Source organism: Apus apus, chromosome 5, assembly GCF_020740795.1.
Source record: "Apus apus isolate bApuApu2 chromosome 5, bApuApu2.pri.cur, whole genome shotgun sequence".
Taxonomy (NCBI): domain Eukaryota; kingdom Metazoa; phylum Chordata; class Aves; order Apodiformes; family Apodidae; genus Apus; species Apus apus.
The window spans coordinates 28484385-28502753 of NC_067286.1; the positions used below are offsets into that span (position 1 = coordinate 28484385).

At 39.1% G+C, this 18369-nt stretch overlaps 2 protein-coding genes across 7 annotated transcripts in view; both read right to left on the reverse strand.

The window, feature by feature from the left end:
• PSEN1 (presenilin 1) overlaps window positions 1–7719 on the reverse strand; it is a 31070-nt gene extending 23351 nt beyond the window's left edge. For 2 of the 5 annotated variants that reach the window (XM_051621083.1, XM_051621081.1), the window contains exons 1-3: window positions 7221–7238; window positions 4892–5036; window positions 1612–1650 (exon numbers count right to left, since the gene is read on the reverse strand). In XM_051621083.1, the coding sequence (XP_051477043.1) occupies window positions 1612–1650; window positions 4892–4975 (123 nt within the window). In that variant the 5' untranslated portion in view covers window positions 4976–5036; window positions 7221–7238. Of the gene's footprint in view, window positions 1–1611; window positions 1737–4891; window positions 5037–7220; window positions 7239–7653 lie in introns of those variants that run through there. The other 3 variants (XM_051621082.1, XM_051621085.1, XM_051621084.1) reach the window with 3 other exon arrangements.
• A 2838-nt stretch (window positions 7720–10557) lies between these two features.
• RBM25 (RNA binding motif protein 25) overlaps window positions 10558–18369 on the reverse strand; it is a 36176-nt gene continuing 28364 nt past the window's right edge. For both annotated transcript variants that reach the window (XM_051621062.1, XM_051621061.1), the window contains 7 exons: window positions 17813–17886; window positions 16957–17107; window positions 16199–16523; window positions 14917–15191; window positions 14544–14642; window positions 13210–13257; window positions 10558–12098 (listed from right to left, as the gene is read on the reverse strand). In XM_051621062.1, coding sequence (XP_051477022.1) covers window positions 12006–12098; window positions 13210–13257; window positions 14544–14642; window positions 14917–15191; window positions 16199–16523; window positions 16957–17107; window positions 17813–17886 — 1065 coding nt within the window. In that variant the 3' untranslated portion in view covers window positions 10558–12005. The remainder of the gene's footprint in view (window positions 12099–13209; window positions 13258–14543; window positions 14643–14916; window positions 15192–16198; window positions 16524–16956; window positions 17108–17812; window positions 17887–18369) is intronic.

Below are 18369 nucleotides of genomic sequence, written 5' to 3' on the forward strand. Positions count from 1 at the left end.
ATGGAAGAGATGTAACACAAAGAGATTTTTTTATTAATTACAAATGAGACTCATTTCTTCTCTTGAGTGAATGCACTAGAACAGCTTTAGATTGAAATGTACAACAAACTGAAAGACGATACTTTCTGCAATACCTTCAAAATATCAATTAATTTTAGTAAAATTGATAAGGTACTGAAAATCACCTAATGTACTTCCACTTAAGTACTCTTGTGCAGGTTTTTTTTTTTCCTTAATCGTCTAATGTTAAAGTCTCATTACCTGTTCATAATAGCATTTCCAAACATAATTGCTAACTTTTATCTCATCAACTCACTGCATTTTTTTGATAAATCAACAGTAATTTTGGAGACTCTTTATACAGACTTTTCTCAGCCCCACCCTCAGAAATGAGAAGATGTTACATAAACACTCAGGAACTCATAGTGAAGTTTTTAAAAGCATTTCAGTGATTAAGCAGTACAAGTCTCTGGACTTTGAACTGCAAACACTGACAATGCTAAAACCCTGGGTGAAGCTTTACAACTTCCAGAACTCATGAAAAATAATATTTACAAAACATTAAAAAGTAACAATACACAACAAATGCATTACCTATTTACTCGTTTTCTGTGGTGTCCTCAGGATCAAGTTCAGTAGGGTTGCAAGAACTGCCCTCTAAGAAAATTTGATTTTTTTTTTTCAAAAAGGAAATTGAATATAAGGGGAGGAAAAATTATATTAAATTGTCTTAATTAAGTAGTTAAAACTAGCAGGGAACTGGATTTTCAGAATTGACTTTTAACATCAATTTTAATTTAATGTTATTATTTTTAAAAAGATGTCCTGAAAAAAGACTTAGGGTTGAATATTATTTCTTAATAAATGAAAGATTCACTATAAAACCTTCAGCATGTTGCGTAAAGTCCTCACAATTTTGAAATATAGAAACAGGAATATGGGAGAATGCAAATAAATATATTATGTTGAATCGTTCTGAAATGCTGGCTGTAACTAAACCTCTTCCTGTACAGATCATAGCTCCAGCCTAACATTTGTCACTTTGACAGTGAAAATACTCCCTATCTCTCTATCTACAAGACAACCCTAAGCTTACCTGTCCAAATAAACTGCCTAAGATGATCACAGGCAACACTAGATGGGAGATAAAGTGTTGGAACACTTCACAAGTAAAGCATACCTAGTATTTAGGTTCCTCTAGCTGTCTTGCATGAAGAAGCACTTATTCCTATCTTAGCTACGGAAACATAAAGAGTAAAATAAAAATCTACAGCTTTGCAAAGCAAACAGAAAAACAGCCAAAGAAGAAGCCTGATTAAGCAGCACTATTAAAAACTGCAAAATCAAACAGAGAAAAATTGAAGAAATTAGACCCATATGTGCCATTTTGTTCCCTTCACTAGTTAGGAACAAAGACACAATCACAAAATGCCTTTACATATTAAAACACAGTGCATGAAAACCAGATCAGCATCAAAAGAATCACAGGAGTTATTCTATCATTCACTGTAAAAACTAGAAAAAGTTGTCCTTTCAGGCTACTAAAGCATAGCTAAATGTGACATGCGCATGCCCCACTGCTTAAAAGAACAAAGTGCACTCATATCCTACCTCGTCAGTATAAAACAGAGCAGAGACCATGGACTCTTGCTGAAGTGGAAGCAAAGGAACAGACTCTTCACTTTCCTCAGACATAGTTAAAAGTGAAAATTCTGAAGCTAAAATGTCAGTAACACCTGTTGTAACACCATAAGCAAACGTAAGTTATGAACTACGCGTTTCCAGGTGAATAATCAATAGCAAAAGCCAATTATCGTGGGGGTTTTTCCTATCAGGAAAACAGTTAATAGCAAACTCAGAGCAATGCCCTGAACCAAGAGATATAATACTAGCATACGTGATAACAAGTTTTTATTTGTTAAATCCAGATTTACATAAAAGAAGCAGACCTCCTTGCCTGAGAATAGGCACACAATTCATTAGTTCTCACCTAGACCATTTATGTTTAAAGACCATTATACAGTGACAGATACTGAAGACTGGGCTGAACTCTTGGTGTGTGACTGGGAGAAGAGATGTCAATTTATAGCACTTGGTGATTTCAGATACTGACTTAGCCACAGAAGTGAGGTATACTTAGGCAGGAAATGATTGTTTATGTACATACCAAAAAAAAGCAGCTGTGCAGAGGGAATAAAAACCATAACTAATAAGTACTGGAACTACACCTAGAGTTACACTTAAACATGGAAATAAGAAGCACAAGAAGCAGTTACTCATCAGTACAGTCTGTCAGTGAGGAGTAAATAGAACCATCTGTCCTGCATTGCTGGCAAAGAGCATCACCAAATTATCTGTAAGGATGGTGAGCCCATAGCTTATCACTGAGCTCTGCCTTTTTAATCTGGCAGAAGTGTTCAATAAAAGTTAATCTCTCACCTGTCCAAGATGAAAAGAAACCTTTTTAATTCATGGACTGGAGTGTAGCAAATATGGTACCCATCCACAAGAAAGGCCAAAAGGAGGATCCAGGGAATTACAGACCTGTCAGTCTGACCTTGGTGCCAGGGAAGGCCATGGAGCAGATCGAGTGCCATTATGCACTATATACAAAACAACCCAGGTAATCATGTCCAGTCAGCACAGGTTTATGAAAGGAAGGTCCTGCTTGATGAACCTGATCTCCTTCTATGACAAGATGACCTGCCTGTTTGATGAGGGAAAGCTGTGGATGTTGTCTACCTGGACTTCTGTAAGGTCTTTGACACTTTCCCATAGCATTCCGATGGAAAACCTGGCTGCTCATGGCTTGGACAGGCGTACACTCTGCTGGGTAAAGCACTAGCTGGATGGCCGGGCCCAGAGAGTGGTGGTGAATGGAGTTAGATCCAGCTGGTGGCCAGACAGTCACAAGTAGGGTTCCACAGGGCTCAGTATTGGGAACACTTCTTTTTAACATCTTTATCAATGATCTTGATGAGGAGATAGAATGCAGTAAGTTTGTAGAGGACACCATGTTGGGAGGGAGTGTTGATGTGCCTGAGGGTAGAGAGGCCCTATAGAGAGACTTGGACAGATGAGGTTGATAGGCCAAGGACAATTGTATGAAGTTCAACAAGTGCCAGGTCCTGCACTTGGGCCACAACCATCCTGTGCAATGTTACAGACGCAGGGAAGAGTGGCTAGAAAGCTGTCCAGCAGAACGGGACCTGGGGGTTCTGATCGACAGGCAACTGAACATGAGCCAGCAGTGTGTCCAGGTGGCCAAAAAAGCCAACGACATCCTGGCCTGTATTAGAAATAGTGTGGCCAGCAGGGCCAGGGAGGTGATCATCCCTCTGTACTTGGCATTGGTGAGATCACACCGTGAATACCGTGTCCAGTTTTGGGCATTTCAATACAGGAAGGACATCAAGGTGCTGGAGCATGTCCCAAGAAGAGCAACAAAGCTGGTGAAGGGCCTGGAGAACAAGTCTTAGGAGGAGCAGCTGAGGGAACTGGGGCTACTTAGTCTGAAGAAAAGGAGGCTGAGGGGGATCTCGTCGTCCTCTACAACTACCTGAAAGGGTGTTGTAAAGAGGTAGGTGCTGATCTCTTCTCACAAGTAACTGGTGACAGAATGAGAGGAAGGGCCTCAAGCTGCACCAGGGGAGGTTTAGACTAGAGATTAGGAAGAACTTTTTCACTAAAAGGGTTGTCAGAAATTGGAACATGCTGCAATTGGGAGGTGGTTGAGTCACCATCCCTGGGTGTCTTTAAAAGTCACCTGGATGTGCCAGTTGGGAACATGGCTTAGTGCTGGACTTGGGAGAGTAGGGTTAATGGTTGGACTTAATGATCTTAAAGGTCTTTTCCAACCTAAGTGATTCTGATTCCCTCTGAAGTAAAAGCACAAATGATGCAGTATGAATATTTCCATTCTTCTATTTTTATTAACAGTTTCTATAATCATTAAAGTCTTAAGTTAGACTGACTTCTTAATTTAAAAATATTTTTTCAAATGTTTTATATTTTTACTGATAAAGCAGAATGCTGATCTGAGATAAAAAAGATTTTTCAAAATTCTACTTAAATTGCTGGACTGTAGAGTTAGAGCAGGGATCAAAATATTCTCTTGAATCCTTGCACAAACAGGGCTACAAGTGGCCCAGCCTCACAAGAGCATTTCAGTGTCACAAGGAAACCTGATATTCAAGAGCTATAGCAGGAACAAAGAACTGAGAATGACAAATCCAAGAGCCTTGAGCACCACACCCAAGCAGAACATATAAACCTGGTTTTATCAAAACACATGCACTACCGGTACAGTTTTAACAACAATTACGCACTTACATCTTTCAAAGCAAATCTATAAAACTTTATGGTTTGAGTTCCCCTCCCCCCCTCAAAACCTCAAGAACTCTGAGAGCACCTTGACAATTATTCTCAATTAAGACAATGCTGCACTTTGTGCATAGGAGCAGTCCTCCAGCAATAGCAACAACATCCAGGTACCAAGCTCTACCTAGACTTAAATTAACTCTGTGACTGAGAAACATGTAAATCAAGAAAACCACAGTCAGACTAAACCAAGAGAGCTCACTAAATCCTCTAAAGGTCAGTGTTTGACACAGGAACATTCCACCCCATTTTCTTATTTTTCTCAAGGGGTTGGTCACTCCAACACCATTTGCAACTGGGAGAAGTCTTATCTGTACATAACAATGAGTTTAGAACATGAGATATTTTACAGAATGTTTCTTTCAAGTACTGCTTATCACCACAACAATCCAGATAGAGAAAACTACTCCAAACAAACAGTTTTTCTAGAGTTCTGGACTATATTTTCATTTACATTCATTATTCATCCTGATTTAGCTGCTACCAGGTAATAAAATTGTTTGTTACATACGGTGTTGCTGAGGTGGTTATCAGGGAAGTTTTCTGTCAGCTGCCCATGCTGAAACTGGGGTAAATGTGCAGAGAGTTCTGTCATTGGGGCTGTCCTCTGGAAATTTCTTATTTCTACACAAAACGGATCTTTCTTCTTAGAGGTGCTGAAAGGAAAAAGACGTGTAAAAAGCCTTTGTTCTTATATGATCAAGTTCTCCTTTCCCTTCCTACTCAGTTTTTAGCGTTCACACAGACTATTTTCTATCTACACCCCGATACCGCACTGTGCCACATCTTTACTAAAAGGTCACAATAGGGATTTTCCAGCATAAAAATAAAAGCATTTAGGCATTATCAAACTAGTTCATCAGCCACGGAAGTAAGCCAGCAACAAACTAATAAACAAAACAGCTCTCCACTCCTTCTTATGCAACAAATGAGAAGCACCACCTGCTTGCTCAGAACACAACTTGGATGTTTTTGTCTCAGCAGAGTACAGTTGCTTGAAGTTCAGTTTTGGATTGCTGATAGGCTCAAGGGGAACCTTCAAGCAAGGATAACTGAGTCACACTGGCTCATTTAAAATCTGGATATATCTTTAATGCTATAATGCCCTAAGAGTGACCTAGAACTACACAAAACAGTATTTCAGCTGAGCCTCAGGAGCATTCATTTTTCCAAGTGGTAGGTTTTATGGATCAGCTAAATGTACATAAATATGCCATCAAAAATTCACACACTAACATTTTCCTATGCAAACATGAATAAAGGATAAAGCAACGCAGTGGAAAGAGGAAGGAGGGTGACGTAACTACGTAAGTTTCAGGAAAAACAAGATTTTAAGAAACAATAAGTAGGCCTAGATAAATCACTGACTTGGCTACGCAAAACATAGGGAAGTGAATAAACCACTGCCTGAAGGGTGGAGTGCCAGTCCTCACTCCCATTCCAAATGGCTCCTGCTCCTACCTTGTGCCAACTTCAGCACTCATCAGTCCTCTTTACAGTAGATTTTACTCACTAAAATGGAAGAAAAGAAATCCAGGGAAAAAAACCCAAACCACAGATATTTTTCTGTTATTTTAGTATACTCAACTCATGTATGGAGGGACCTCAAAAAATCTCATACAAGGGGAGGACATCACAAAGCAATGCCTCCACTTTTGGCAGCAGCCACAATTGCTGCAAGACAGCATCTTAAAGATGCAGTTAAGCCCATTTTCATACCTACTAAGATGCAGATGCTATTTCTCTACATATCTTTTGAGATTAGTGAATAGTGATTACTAACTTCAGCAGGGATGTAGCTTACACTAAAGAGTCATTAGGAAGAAGCCCCAAATTAACAAGTCTAGTGGGGGCATGCAAACTGTTTGGAAAAAGAACGACAAGGTAATATTCACTAGAATGGTTCTCCTGCACATTCGCAATTAAAAATAAAGCACATTAATTTAAAACATAATGAAATGCAAGATTAGATAAAAATAAATAAGCACTATGTGGCTTTTTATTTTTTCAGTTTTGTTTCTAATTCTTTGCTTAGGCTACAAAATATAAGCAATGCTGTTTTAAGGCTGCTATTGGTAAAAACTCTCAGTGACAGGGCCACCCGAGGAAAAAGTTGAGTATATTTTTTCAAATGTGGAGTATCAGAATGAGACTTTTCACATAGTGGTGTGTCAAAATTCTAATTTAATGACAGAGGAAAACAAACAGAAAAATAATCAACCCACAAAATCCTATTTAAAGACTGGTGAAGAAAGCCATCACAAACTCACCAAGCAAAAAAAAATACAACTACTGAGAAGCAGAGGAACTGAACAGGAAGGAGTAACTGACAGAAAAGTTGCACAAAAACTTGAATGACAATGTCTAACAGGCCTCAGGGTTTGTTAAAACAATCCCTTCTGAACTCTCAAGCTCAGAAAATGGATTCGGGACATATTCCTAACAACTTTATTTTCTGTTTTTCAATAAATGAACAGTCGCAAGCTTGAAATTTAACTATGAATGAATGAAATCTAGAAACTAAACCGTGCCTTAACAGACACAAATTAAATTTTTACTTCTTTCACCCGAAAAGGGACTTACCAAAACACTTCCTAGTGAGGCTGTTAGTAATAAAAGACTGCCTAAATGAGTTTTTCCTTGCTTCCTCTGGCTTTCTTTAGTAAGAACAACAGCAGTTACAGCTGTAGTTTTCAGGCATTTACGTTTAGCCTAATAAACAGATGCAACAAACAACTAAGCTTTACCATGTGTTCTTAACTCATAAGACAAAATAAACCCCGAAACAACAAAGTATCAGTCACAGCAACCGCGGCGCGGCCGGTTAACCCGCGCTTTACCTCCCGAACAAGCAAGGAACAGCAGCCACGGCCTCCCCGTGGGGAACACCGAGCGCCCCGCGGGGCTCGCCCGCAGCTCCGGGCGAGAGGCCCGGCCCGGAGCCCCGGCACGGCCGGCTCCCCAGCCGGGACCCCCGCTCTCCCGCGGCCGGGACCCCAGGCCAGGCCAGCGCCGCCGGCCCCACCCAAGGCCGCGCGGAGGCCCCCGCGGCAGCCGGGGGGAGGGTCGGGCCCCCCGCCCGGCATCACCAGCCGCCCGGGCCCCGAGCAGACGCAGCCCCGCCGGGCCCCGCCCGCCAGCGTGCGGCAGGGCTCGCACACGCACCGCAGCCCCGGCCCAGGGGCCGCCGGGCACCCGCGACCCGCGCTGGCCCCGCGAGGAGCGGCGTGCGGGGCTGCCCGGGCCCCGAGGCGCGGCCGCCGCCAGACCGACCTGCAGCGCCCCTCCCGCGGGCCCCGCGCCGGCTGCCGCCGCCCCGCACCGGCCCCGCTGGCTTCCGGCCCGGGCCCCGCCCCGCCACCTCACTTCCGGCGGGGGGAGCCCCGGGACGCGGCGCCGGTGCTGCCGGGCCTGGCGCCTGCCAGGAACAAGGGCAACACGAGCAAACGTAATCCTGGGGGTTTGCCTAGTTTTTTAGTTCAAGGAAAATACACCCCCCTATTAGAATGAACCCAGGAAAAGGAGCATTATGAAAAGAACTTGAAGGGGTCTTTGAATTTCAAAATAAAGGCAGTATTAAAACTTAACCTGAAGTCAATGTAGCATCTTTTCAAGAAGTCTCTGGCAAGGCAAGTTCAAGCTTGAAACTTACGTTGCTATCCATGATACTGGACGAGCATCCCACAATTCCTTTTAAAAACACGCAACTTACACGGGTTACTAATAAATTAAATGCTGTAAGACACGTAATAATTCTAAATATAAAAGCAAAACCTACTGCAAGACCATGTAATTCTGCGTGTTTAAAACACGTATTTCCCTATTCTACTACTCTACAGGAAGATCTGTGGGAAATGTAAGTGGCTCAGAAGTACTGCACGTAAAACGTAGGTTTTACATGAGCATTTTGACACAAATACCAAGTTTCAGTCGTTCATATACCTATGGAGGGCATTTAAAATAACCTGTTTTCAGACTGATTAACTAATTAACCAAACAGAACTATTTCTCATCTTAAGGAAAAAATCAAGCACGGTCATACAATTGTAACAGACTATTCTCTGTATTATTGGTATCAGTTTGTTCTATGATGAAATGGCTATAGTGACACCTTACACTGCTCACACTGCATGGCTGTGTACTCACTTCTAAGTCTGCACGTACAACGTCTGTCTTCCTACATAGGAAAATGTATAGAACATGAACAAGTGTGACCCTATTGTAATATAAAAGCCAACAGCTTCCACTTTTAAGGGTATCCCATTTCTAAAATACTGCAGGTAGCTATCTAGCAGCTGCATTTAGTAAAAGCATGAAAGGTCTGATGCTTTCCTCTCAGTAATACGAAAGCATCAGCAGTAAGAAATAGGAATTAATTAAGAAACCACATTTACTGTTTGGAGCCTTCCCCCTGCTTGCCATTTGAGCCACAGTCATCTAGCTACATGGTTATTTTTACCACAGGCTCCTGTTAAAACAGTAGAGAGGAAAGAAACACCTACATTAGAAAGACCAAATCAGTAGGTTAATAGGCTAATAGGCTAATAACAGAAAAAGTCACTTACCAAATAAAGGGTAATATAAAAATATGTAATTCATAGTAATGGATCTTATTTTTTTATGGTTTCCTGTTTCTTGTCCATGCACACTAATGAAAACAATAATACTTTTTATTTTGTACTCATGTATTGCAAGTAACACTGAACAGCAGCTGGCATGATGATTATCAGGAGCCAAAGGGCATGTGTTAGATTAAGGTGTAAAGCCTCCTTCCACAGTGAAGTCCAAATCAATGACTAAGTGTATCCAGCTCTGCTGTGTAAATACCTTCCCCCCCGACACACACACTGTGACTTCTGAAGTCCATTTCCATTACAGAATGGATCATACTATGGCATGCTGTACTGAACACTCAGTGGCAATATTCATACCCCGCTAATGGATCTCACTCTCGGTATATTCTTAATCTGTGCATTCACTAGCATAACACACTGTGCAGTAAATTGTATATTCAGACTGTAAAATGTTCTCAATGTTGGCAAAAAGACTTTTTCTACCCCAGATTTTCCAAGTTTATCTTGACATAGTTCTGTTACTGCATGTTGGAAGAAAAGCAGTTAACAAAGGAAAGGCACCTTCTATATTGAGAACCTCTCAGCAGTATGCAACTTGTGTTCTCGCCCTCAGCATCAAACACAAAACACAGTTACCACTATGAAGTAATAACACTAATTTGAGTAAGAGGTAAACACTAGAAGTGACTTTATAAAGCAACATGTTGCATTCTGAAATAGGAAAATTTGTGGAAGTATTTGTGTAAGCCAAGCCAGAGATGCTGTAGTGAACACACCTTCCACTGCTGAAGAAAACCTCAACATCGGCTTTTTTCATTAGCAAGTTCACCACTGCTCCTAAATACTTATTTACCTGGATATTTAACACTCCAGTTTAAGTTTTAGATGTCTTCCTCACCCAGACAGCTTCAGTATCCTCAGGAAAGGGACAAGTTATGGCCAATACATAAATAACGTAATAGCTTTAGTTTAGGGCAGAAGGAAATGAGTTGAAGTTTCACAACTTGAGCTTTCACAGCAGAATTTCAACAAGACCCTTCCTTAGACAACGTGTCACAGTGGCATTGCAATGCATTTGTCACATATGGCTTGTTTAGCTACTCATAACAACAGTGAGAATGCCGTATTAGCAGGACAAAAAGCACTCATGAAGTTCACTCTTCCTCTTCTCTGTATTTACCAAAAACAGAGCAAGTTTTGAATTTATTTAGTATGTGGTGAATTTTTTGAAATGCTGATGCAAAACTGTATGGGAAGAATGGGGAAGTTAATTTCTTAAGAAAACATCGAGTTCCAGAAAAAAAGAGGAAGGCTGCAGATATGTCAAACAAAACATTCTCACACAAACTCAAGCACAACATAAAAGTAACATCTGAGAATTACACTTCAAGCTAGAAAAGAACATTTTGTGGTGTGTAGTATTGCAGGGATGAGAAAGAACATACTGGGATCACATCTGCATTTTAAGTCTTCTAGTCACCTGACAGAAAGCAGGAGGTAGTTTAAAAAAAACCCACCCCAAATTTGTAAACACATGTTCATTCATAAAACAGTGTTAAATATAATGGCATGCTGTTTTAAGACTCCAAAAGAATGTCAGCCCTTAAATCAAATATATACATTTTTAATATCTGAAATATTTACATGGTGGAACCTTTACACGATCCCATTTGTTAAGAACAGTGTTTTCAAGTGTCCTCTCCAGATACAAAGAACTAGTAACTCAAGGTCACAGTTATGTTTTCTGAACAGGTCAACCTGTATCCTTCAGTTAAATACAATACAGAGATACTGGAACACCTTACTTAATTTGTTTGCTATTAAGAATTGTGTTTAAAAATTAAAAATGCTTTTGAGACAGTTTGCTCCCTGGAACACAGTCCTCCTGCAATCAAAACAGCTCACAGCACATTATCCCTTTGCCTTCTTACCCAGGTATGAGATAAAAAATGCAGTTTACAGTACATCTCATCATTTATACCATATCAGCCTGCTTATAAAAGTCCATACAATCAAGGCAGGAAAATATCACCCTCTTTTTGTGGACAATAGACTGCTTACAGTAGAAAACAAAAGTCGGGGCTAGTTTAACAGTGTGGATAAAAACAAGACTTTGGCTTTGTTTGAAAACTTAAGGTTTCGTTTTTGTCAGCTGCTATAGTCACATCCAAGCAGGTATTCTTTTTCCTAAATACTAAAACTATGTTTTAAAAAATAATTTCATTTTAAAAAAATCATAGTATTTTGGAGACAGTAGTGATAATAGGGAAGGGCTAACATGAAATTGAGCAGGTTAAAAAAAAAAAATCATTAAATAGTACTTACTGAAGTTCTGCTCTAGTTTTAACTGAGCAAAGAATAAAAAACTTCCTGAAATTTGCACTTCCTAGGAAAGAAGCAGAACATCTGCAAGAGATTAAGCTCCCAGCATCATCAATAATTCTAAATGGGCAACAAAGTACCAAGATTACTGCTGGTTCCCATCAGAATGAAGTCTGAGGAAATTCTTTTCCAAAGTCAGAAGAGGGGACCAAATTAACACAAAGCTGTTCTGTGAAAGCAGCTCAAGCCACATATTTTTCAGATTGTATTCTGATCACTCCTTAAATAACATGGAGAGTGTGCAAAAAAAAGCACTGAGAAATTTGCAGTAAAATAATTTGTCTTCATCTGTAACTGATACAGTTCCACATTAAGTGCAAATGTTTTGCAAAACAGGGCAGGTTGTTGTTTTTTTTTTCCTTAGTATTTGTAAAAATCAGAGTAACATAACAAAACTACCAGAGAGCATGTACAGTAGCTGCAGCTTATAAAACATACCGGTAGCTGTACCTTGTGAATTATAAAGAGAACGAAGGCAGGATTCAGATAACTAACTGAGAAGGATAAAGAGGCCTCAGAGCAGAGGACAAAAAAAAATTCACATTTTCTACATAAAAAAATACAGGTCTCAAGTCTCTGAGAACAGAGAAAATTCAGAGTCTTTGAATGATGGGGAAAAAAAATAAAAGCTCAAAATTGAAATGGAACCCTAGAAGCAAGGAGAGTGCTTTATTTCACTAGACCAATCTTCTTTGCTTCTGTCTCGTATATCAACAACCTCCACATTTTGACTATGAAAACTTCAGCTTCTTCATCTAGTACCTGGAGGAAATAACATAGTTTATAGATTATTTTTTAGGTTATGCATTCCAGTTAAAATGACTAATTCTAGACACATCAGAACTACAAAGTGGATGTAGTGTAATTCAAGTTACGCCTTTGAGGGAGGCACTGGATAAAACTTCAGTGAGTTTGTCTATCTTGCATTCACCTGACTAGGTTCTAATTACAAGCTCGTATAATGCAGCTGTTGAGCGCTGTGAGATAAATGTATCAGTATCCCAGTCTCCAAAAGTGGCTTGGGAAGAGGCAGAGAAATGGCAGGCTGTAAATGTAAGAACAGGATACACAGATGTGGTATCTTCTGTTAATTCTCTCCCAAGTCTCTGCTCATTTTCAGCTTGGAACTTCCCTGGATATTTATCAAGTAATTCCTTGATGGATTTCTCCTTCTTGAGCTTATTATCCAGGCTTTTTTTGAATCCATGCAAATCATTAGCATGCACAACATCCCTCAGGTAGTACCCCAGGTCACCTACTAGTAACACCAAAAAACAACATACTATCTTCTGCTATGAATCTGGCTCCTACCAACTTTGCCTCCAAGTTCCCTTACTGGAAGAGAGTGAACAATTAGTTGTTATTCACCTTTCAGTGTATGAAAACACAGTGAAACAGTAGCATAATTTCATGAAGTTTCTCTCTTCCAATACCAGGTAAAAAAAAAAAAGTTTTTACTCTTCTAGAGAAAAATCACCTTTTGCTCATTAATTAGGAATAAACCCACTAAACCGCTCATTATAAAAATCTAGTTAAAAGAATGAGAAGATATAAAGTTTATATTTCTGATACAGTTCTGTTATTGTTAATTCTTACATCTACTGTTTGGGACAGAATCTCTGTTCCACATTTCTGAATACTGATAAATTCTGAACAGGGATCAGTAATTTCTACCCAGAGGCTGTAAGTGCAAAGTCATGCCTGTGCTAGCACGATCTGTTTAATCAAAACAGCTTTGATATCTAATTCATGTTTTCTATGCATGTTCTATGAACATCAAATATTTGTTACGGACTCCTACTGTTTTGCAGAATTAACTATTAGCTTCTGTGTAAGGCCAAAGGTATAAACCAGTTATACAATTTCTGCTTACCATGGCAACATCATCCAGTATGCTCTGTGGTGAGCTGTGAGCCATAACCTGAAAGAAACAAACAGTTTTAGACTGAAAGCTCAGAGTAAAGCATACAAACATCTCTGGATAAAAACCAGCTACTTCTCAAGGATCTTGAATGCTTTGTACATGCAAAAAGTATTTGCAGTTCACTAGTCCCCAGTTTTAGCCAGAGCAAAAATTAGTATTAAACTACATCAGATTCCACCATAGCAAAATACGAGTTTATGGCTAGTTGCTGAGGAACAAGTTCCAATAAAGTTCCGAGATTCAACGGGTCGTGTATTTGCTGGCTATTCTCGCATCTCCAATTAAGCTCCCATAATTTATAAGCCTCCTAATTTAAGAAATAAGTTCCCCTTCCTTCAACAATGAATTCCTAATGGAAGAAAAAGGCAAAATTCTCCCTCTATAACTCTTCATAACTGATTTTTCCATCTGCCCATTAAGTATTTAAAAATATTTTTTCAGCACCAGTTGTCTTTCAATACCAAAAAATGGCATTTGTTTTATATATAATTTAAGCATGACAAATCAACTTCTGCTTTTTACTTCCTACTAACCACCTGTGCCACAAAACTGTCACTTGCTTTGCCTCTCATACAGTAGCCCTAAAAGATAAACTGAGACAAGCCACTATGAACACCAGTACCATGAAAGCTAAAAAGTTTTTTGAATTCCCTGTTGATGAAAAGCCATAGAGTTGTTGTGACAGATTTAAAAAGGCAAGTTATTAGAATTTAGTTTGTAATTTGACAGAACAAGCTATGCAGTTTAAACAACTCATGCAACAGCTAAAAGGTATAGCAGAATTACTTCCAATGCTAATTCTAAAACCTTAGCATTTACTTACTGCTAAAGCAACATCATAATCTAAAAATCTTTTAAAGAAGTTAGTCCAAATTAATAAAAAAATGTATATTAAAAAGCTACTTTTTTCCCCCTGAATTCACACAAATCCTATTTCCAAGTTAAAAATGTTAATGGCCAATAAGATAAGAACTCTGAAATCTAATGTTAAACTATCACTGAAAACAGCTGCTCTTGTCAACTCCTCATTTCTTTATCCAGTTCCATGTTTATCTAACAGGTAGCACAGAGCACCTGGCAGGTACATATTGTGCATATGCACTGAAGGAGGTAACTTGCAAAGCATTATAGAGTATATACTGAATCCAAATACACCAGCTACCTCTGCTAACCACTATCATAGAGTACAGAGAAGCTAAGAACAGACTGCCTTCAAGTACAGACACTGCAGCTTAAATAGGGTGCAAAGCCCAGACTTCACAAAGGGAGTGGAAGATACTAACCTTAGAACAAACAAAGTCAACTAGTGTGGCTTCTTCTTCACCAATATATTCTATTATTTTCTTGTTGATCCACGGTCTAATTCGACGTTCCATTAGTGTCTGGAAAAATGAAAAGCAAAAATGGTAACTTCCCCTTCCATAAAACTGCTAGGTAATATGTAGCAACAATTCAGGAGAGACCAAACAAAAATAAGCAGGCATACTTCAGAGTAAGTATTATTTATGGGCAAGAAATACAGTAGTTAAGTTTGATTCCATTTGATGAAAACGCTCCAATTCACTGGGGATCCAATAACATTGTCTTTCTATTCAATTCCTAGGTGTGTTTGGAAAAATCATGCTGTTTCATGAATGTTAAAATAAATCAACTTACTGAATCCACAATTGACCAGTCAAGAGGATAAGCAAAGAGCTCTGGTTTTGCTGTGGGAATCTTCTCAATGAGACTCTTTATATGTTTGCGTTTTTCTTCTGTATTGACACTGCCTTTTATATTGCTTTTATCTTCTTCTCCATAATCCAGGGGGACAAGTTTCCTTTTCCTGGGCACATCATCACTGTCTTCGTCATCAAATTTATTGAACACACTATCCACAGCAAGCTTCTTCCTTTTTACAGCATTGGGCTGATTAGGACTATTGCAGGCACCTACAACCCAAAAATAACATGTTCATAAACTGCAACTGACGCTAATTTGCTCTTCACACGTTTCCTGGGATGTGTCTGCTTCTGTGTTATATCAATGTCTGCGAATGTCTAGCATTAGCATTTTAATCTCTCAAACTCTGATATAACGGCAAGAGATGGAGATCTCAGTTTGGTCAAGATCTTTGAAAAATGGGGTCTTTTTTCTCTACCCTGAAACAAGTCAGCACCCTCATTGAGGGAGAACTACAGCATGAGATCCAACCTTAGCAGAGGCACAGCACAGAAGTGAAAGGATGCAATGAATCTAGCTGTAGAAAAAGTGTTAATCAGTTAGCCCAGCACTATACAATCTCTCTTCATTCAAAATCTAACTGTGTGAACTCAAACTGCAGCCCCAGTATAATTTAATCAAAATAATAAATAATAAACACATAAGCCTTCTGGAATACAAATATCCTCAGTTCTGTTGCTCAGAACAATTAAAAAATAAATAAATGAGGAAAACTGCTGAAGTACTAAGGAGCTCTACACTTGTGTTCCATTAGCAATTGTAATCAATACATTGTGGTACTCTAAGAAAGAAAAAAATCTGATTTTCAATTTTCTTTCTTTAAAAGGGTCTTCATGATTAAATAAAGTAAGTATTCAGGGTTTAACTCTAACATATACATCAATGAAAAGTAGCAATATGTTTTAAGAGATATTTAGGTGTATCTATTAAGGTGAAAAAGCATGGGGAAATAACTAGTCCACAGCTCAGGACATTCCTATAAATAATTAAGCCTTGATGATGCCAAAACTTGCCTTCCTTTTTCCCCTTTAAATTTTGGAAGAAGAGAGATCTATAAAAGGTTATCTTCTGGATAGGAGAAATCAAGCAACTGGATAACAACTTGATAGAAGTATGCAAAAATACACATTTTTTTTTGAAAACTGTGTAGCTACCCAGCTTGGTATTTTTTTAATTCTGATTCCATATAGAACATTAAAATAAAACGTCAACTTGCCCAATTTGAGGCTCAGTCCGATTTTGGGCCGATGCTCCTCTGGCTGCTGTTGATCAGGTGAATTTTCATGAGGGATAATAATGCCACAGGGAGATTCTTCACCAGGTGTGTTAGGGGTTGCATTTCCACTAGCAGAAGAAACAGATGGGGCAGAACTGATGGGTCGTAAAGTTGGTTTAAGGCAGGGCTTCTGTTCAGGCTCCTCTTCCTCTTCCTCAGGCTCTTCTCTTTTTTCCTCTTTTTCTGCCTTTTCTTCCTCTTCCTCCTCAGACTCTGGCTCTTGTTTTATTTGTGGCTGCCTACGCCGCTCAGCCTCCTGCTCCATCTACAATGAAACAGACACTTAGCAAAAAAACCCACAAAAACAAAAGCCAGCATTGTTTGAAAAGAATCTAAAGATCCTCTGTTTACTGAAGAAGTCTGCTAACTAAGAACAAATACATACAACTACTACCATTATCATCAGAGATATTAATTTATGCAAATTTCTTTTCAAAATCCATCTAAACATACAACTGGAAAACAATTTGTTATTTCCAGTTGTGGGAAAGGGTTCTTCTTCCCCACAAGTCTAAACAATAGCCCGATAGCCCCCCCGCCATTGGCTCGAGACACCAGTGTTCTTACTGATTATGCAGACTTCTTTTTAAGAAACAGTGAACAGAGCAAATACTAACTACCAGATACCTTGCAAAATCTTGTTCAACACCTCCAGAACACAGAGAGCTCTATTTCCTGTCAGACCAACAGCTACTTACCCTCTGAAGTTCTGCATCTGGATCTGGGTGTCCTTCTGCCAGAAGGCGCTGCCTAATTTCTTCTAATTCTTCCTTTTCTCTTTTCCTATCCCGTTCATCTGCTTCCATCTCTTTCTCCCTGTCTCGTAGCCTCTTCTGAAGAGCACTACCCCTACAAAAGATATATTTTGTATTTGAAAGAGCATTCCAATGACAAACTTGTAGCACAATACAAGAAATACCTGATACAGATTTATCTTCTACTAAACAAAAATAAGATTTATAAGAGCATCTAGCGTCCTCTGTTTTATTAAGATACTGGTTCCCAACATTATTACACAGAATTTGCTCCATCACATTAAACAGGTGGAGGCCATGTGAGTGCCAAACATCTTAGAAAAATAATCGACTTACTGTATAGGTTTTTACTTAACAAGAACTAGTTCTACTAAATGATTTAAAGCATATTGTTGTTAGTCCCAAGCTGAAGGATCTTCCCCATCCTTCAGAGTTAACAACCTCACTCTTCATACAATCACAGCTTGCTTTTAGTGAATTTTTAGAAGCATGCTTAATCCCCTTTTCCTGCCCCCACCACATTATTTTTGGCATTACACTGACCTCAACTCGGCCACACCCACAAGTTAAGTGGTAGCAAGGAGCAGCTACACCCAAGTGTTAAGAAGTACCAGTAAGGAGTTTCCCCTTTTCCCTCTGGCACTTACCATGTGACTCTGAAATAATTCAGACAATTGTAGGATCCTTACTTCACAATCACTGAAATATAAACTCCATATGCCTCTGCCTACAAGCCCCAACAATTGTGTTACAACAAGTAGCAAAGATTTTTTTGTTAGGAAACAATACAAAGACATACCTGTAGTATTTTGGATCATCTCTGTCATCATCATAATCTTCTAAGAATTCTTTTAACCGTTTGGCTTCTTTTGCCTGCAAGAAATTGAAACATAAGTTATAAAACATTTCTGGTTTTCTTCCCAGGAATTTAAAATTTGGTAACACTATTATTAAGTGAATTTAACGTCTACTATGCTTCAAACTAAAATCAAGAGTTTTACAGCCAATAAATGGAAGTGTTTTGGAATTGCATCAGCTTCCAAGGGTGTGTCAACTTGCTATCATATGTTCAATAGCAGATAGTACACCCATTGGGTTCCATGGGATCACGTCTCTGATTTGCAGACTCCTGTTCTGCTATTAGCATTTCAAAGGGTTTTTAAATATAAGACACACTCCTTTTTCTTTACAGCACAAAATACGAGGATCAAAGCCTCTGTCTTGTAATCCGCAAGTCTGATATCCAGTATTTTAACATGGCAGCTTAAGCATGTTTTATCAGTACTGTTTTGTTCCAAGAGTCATGCTTTTTAAAAAAAAATAGTTTTGCACAGAAACAAATCTAATGCATATTTC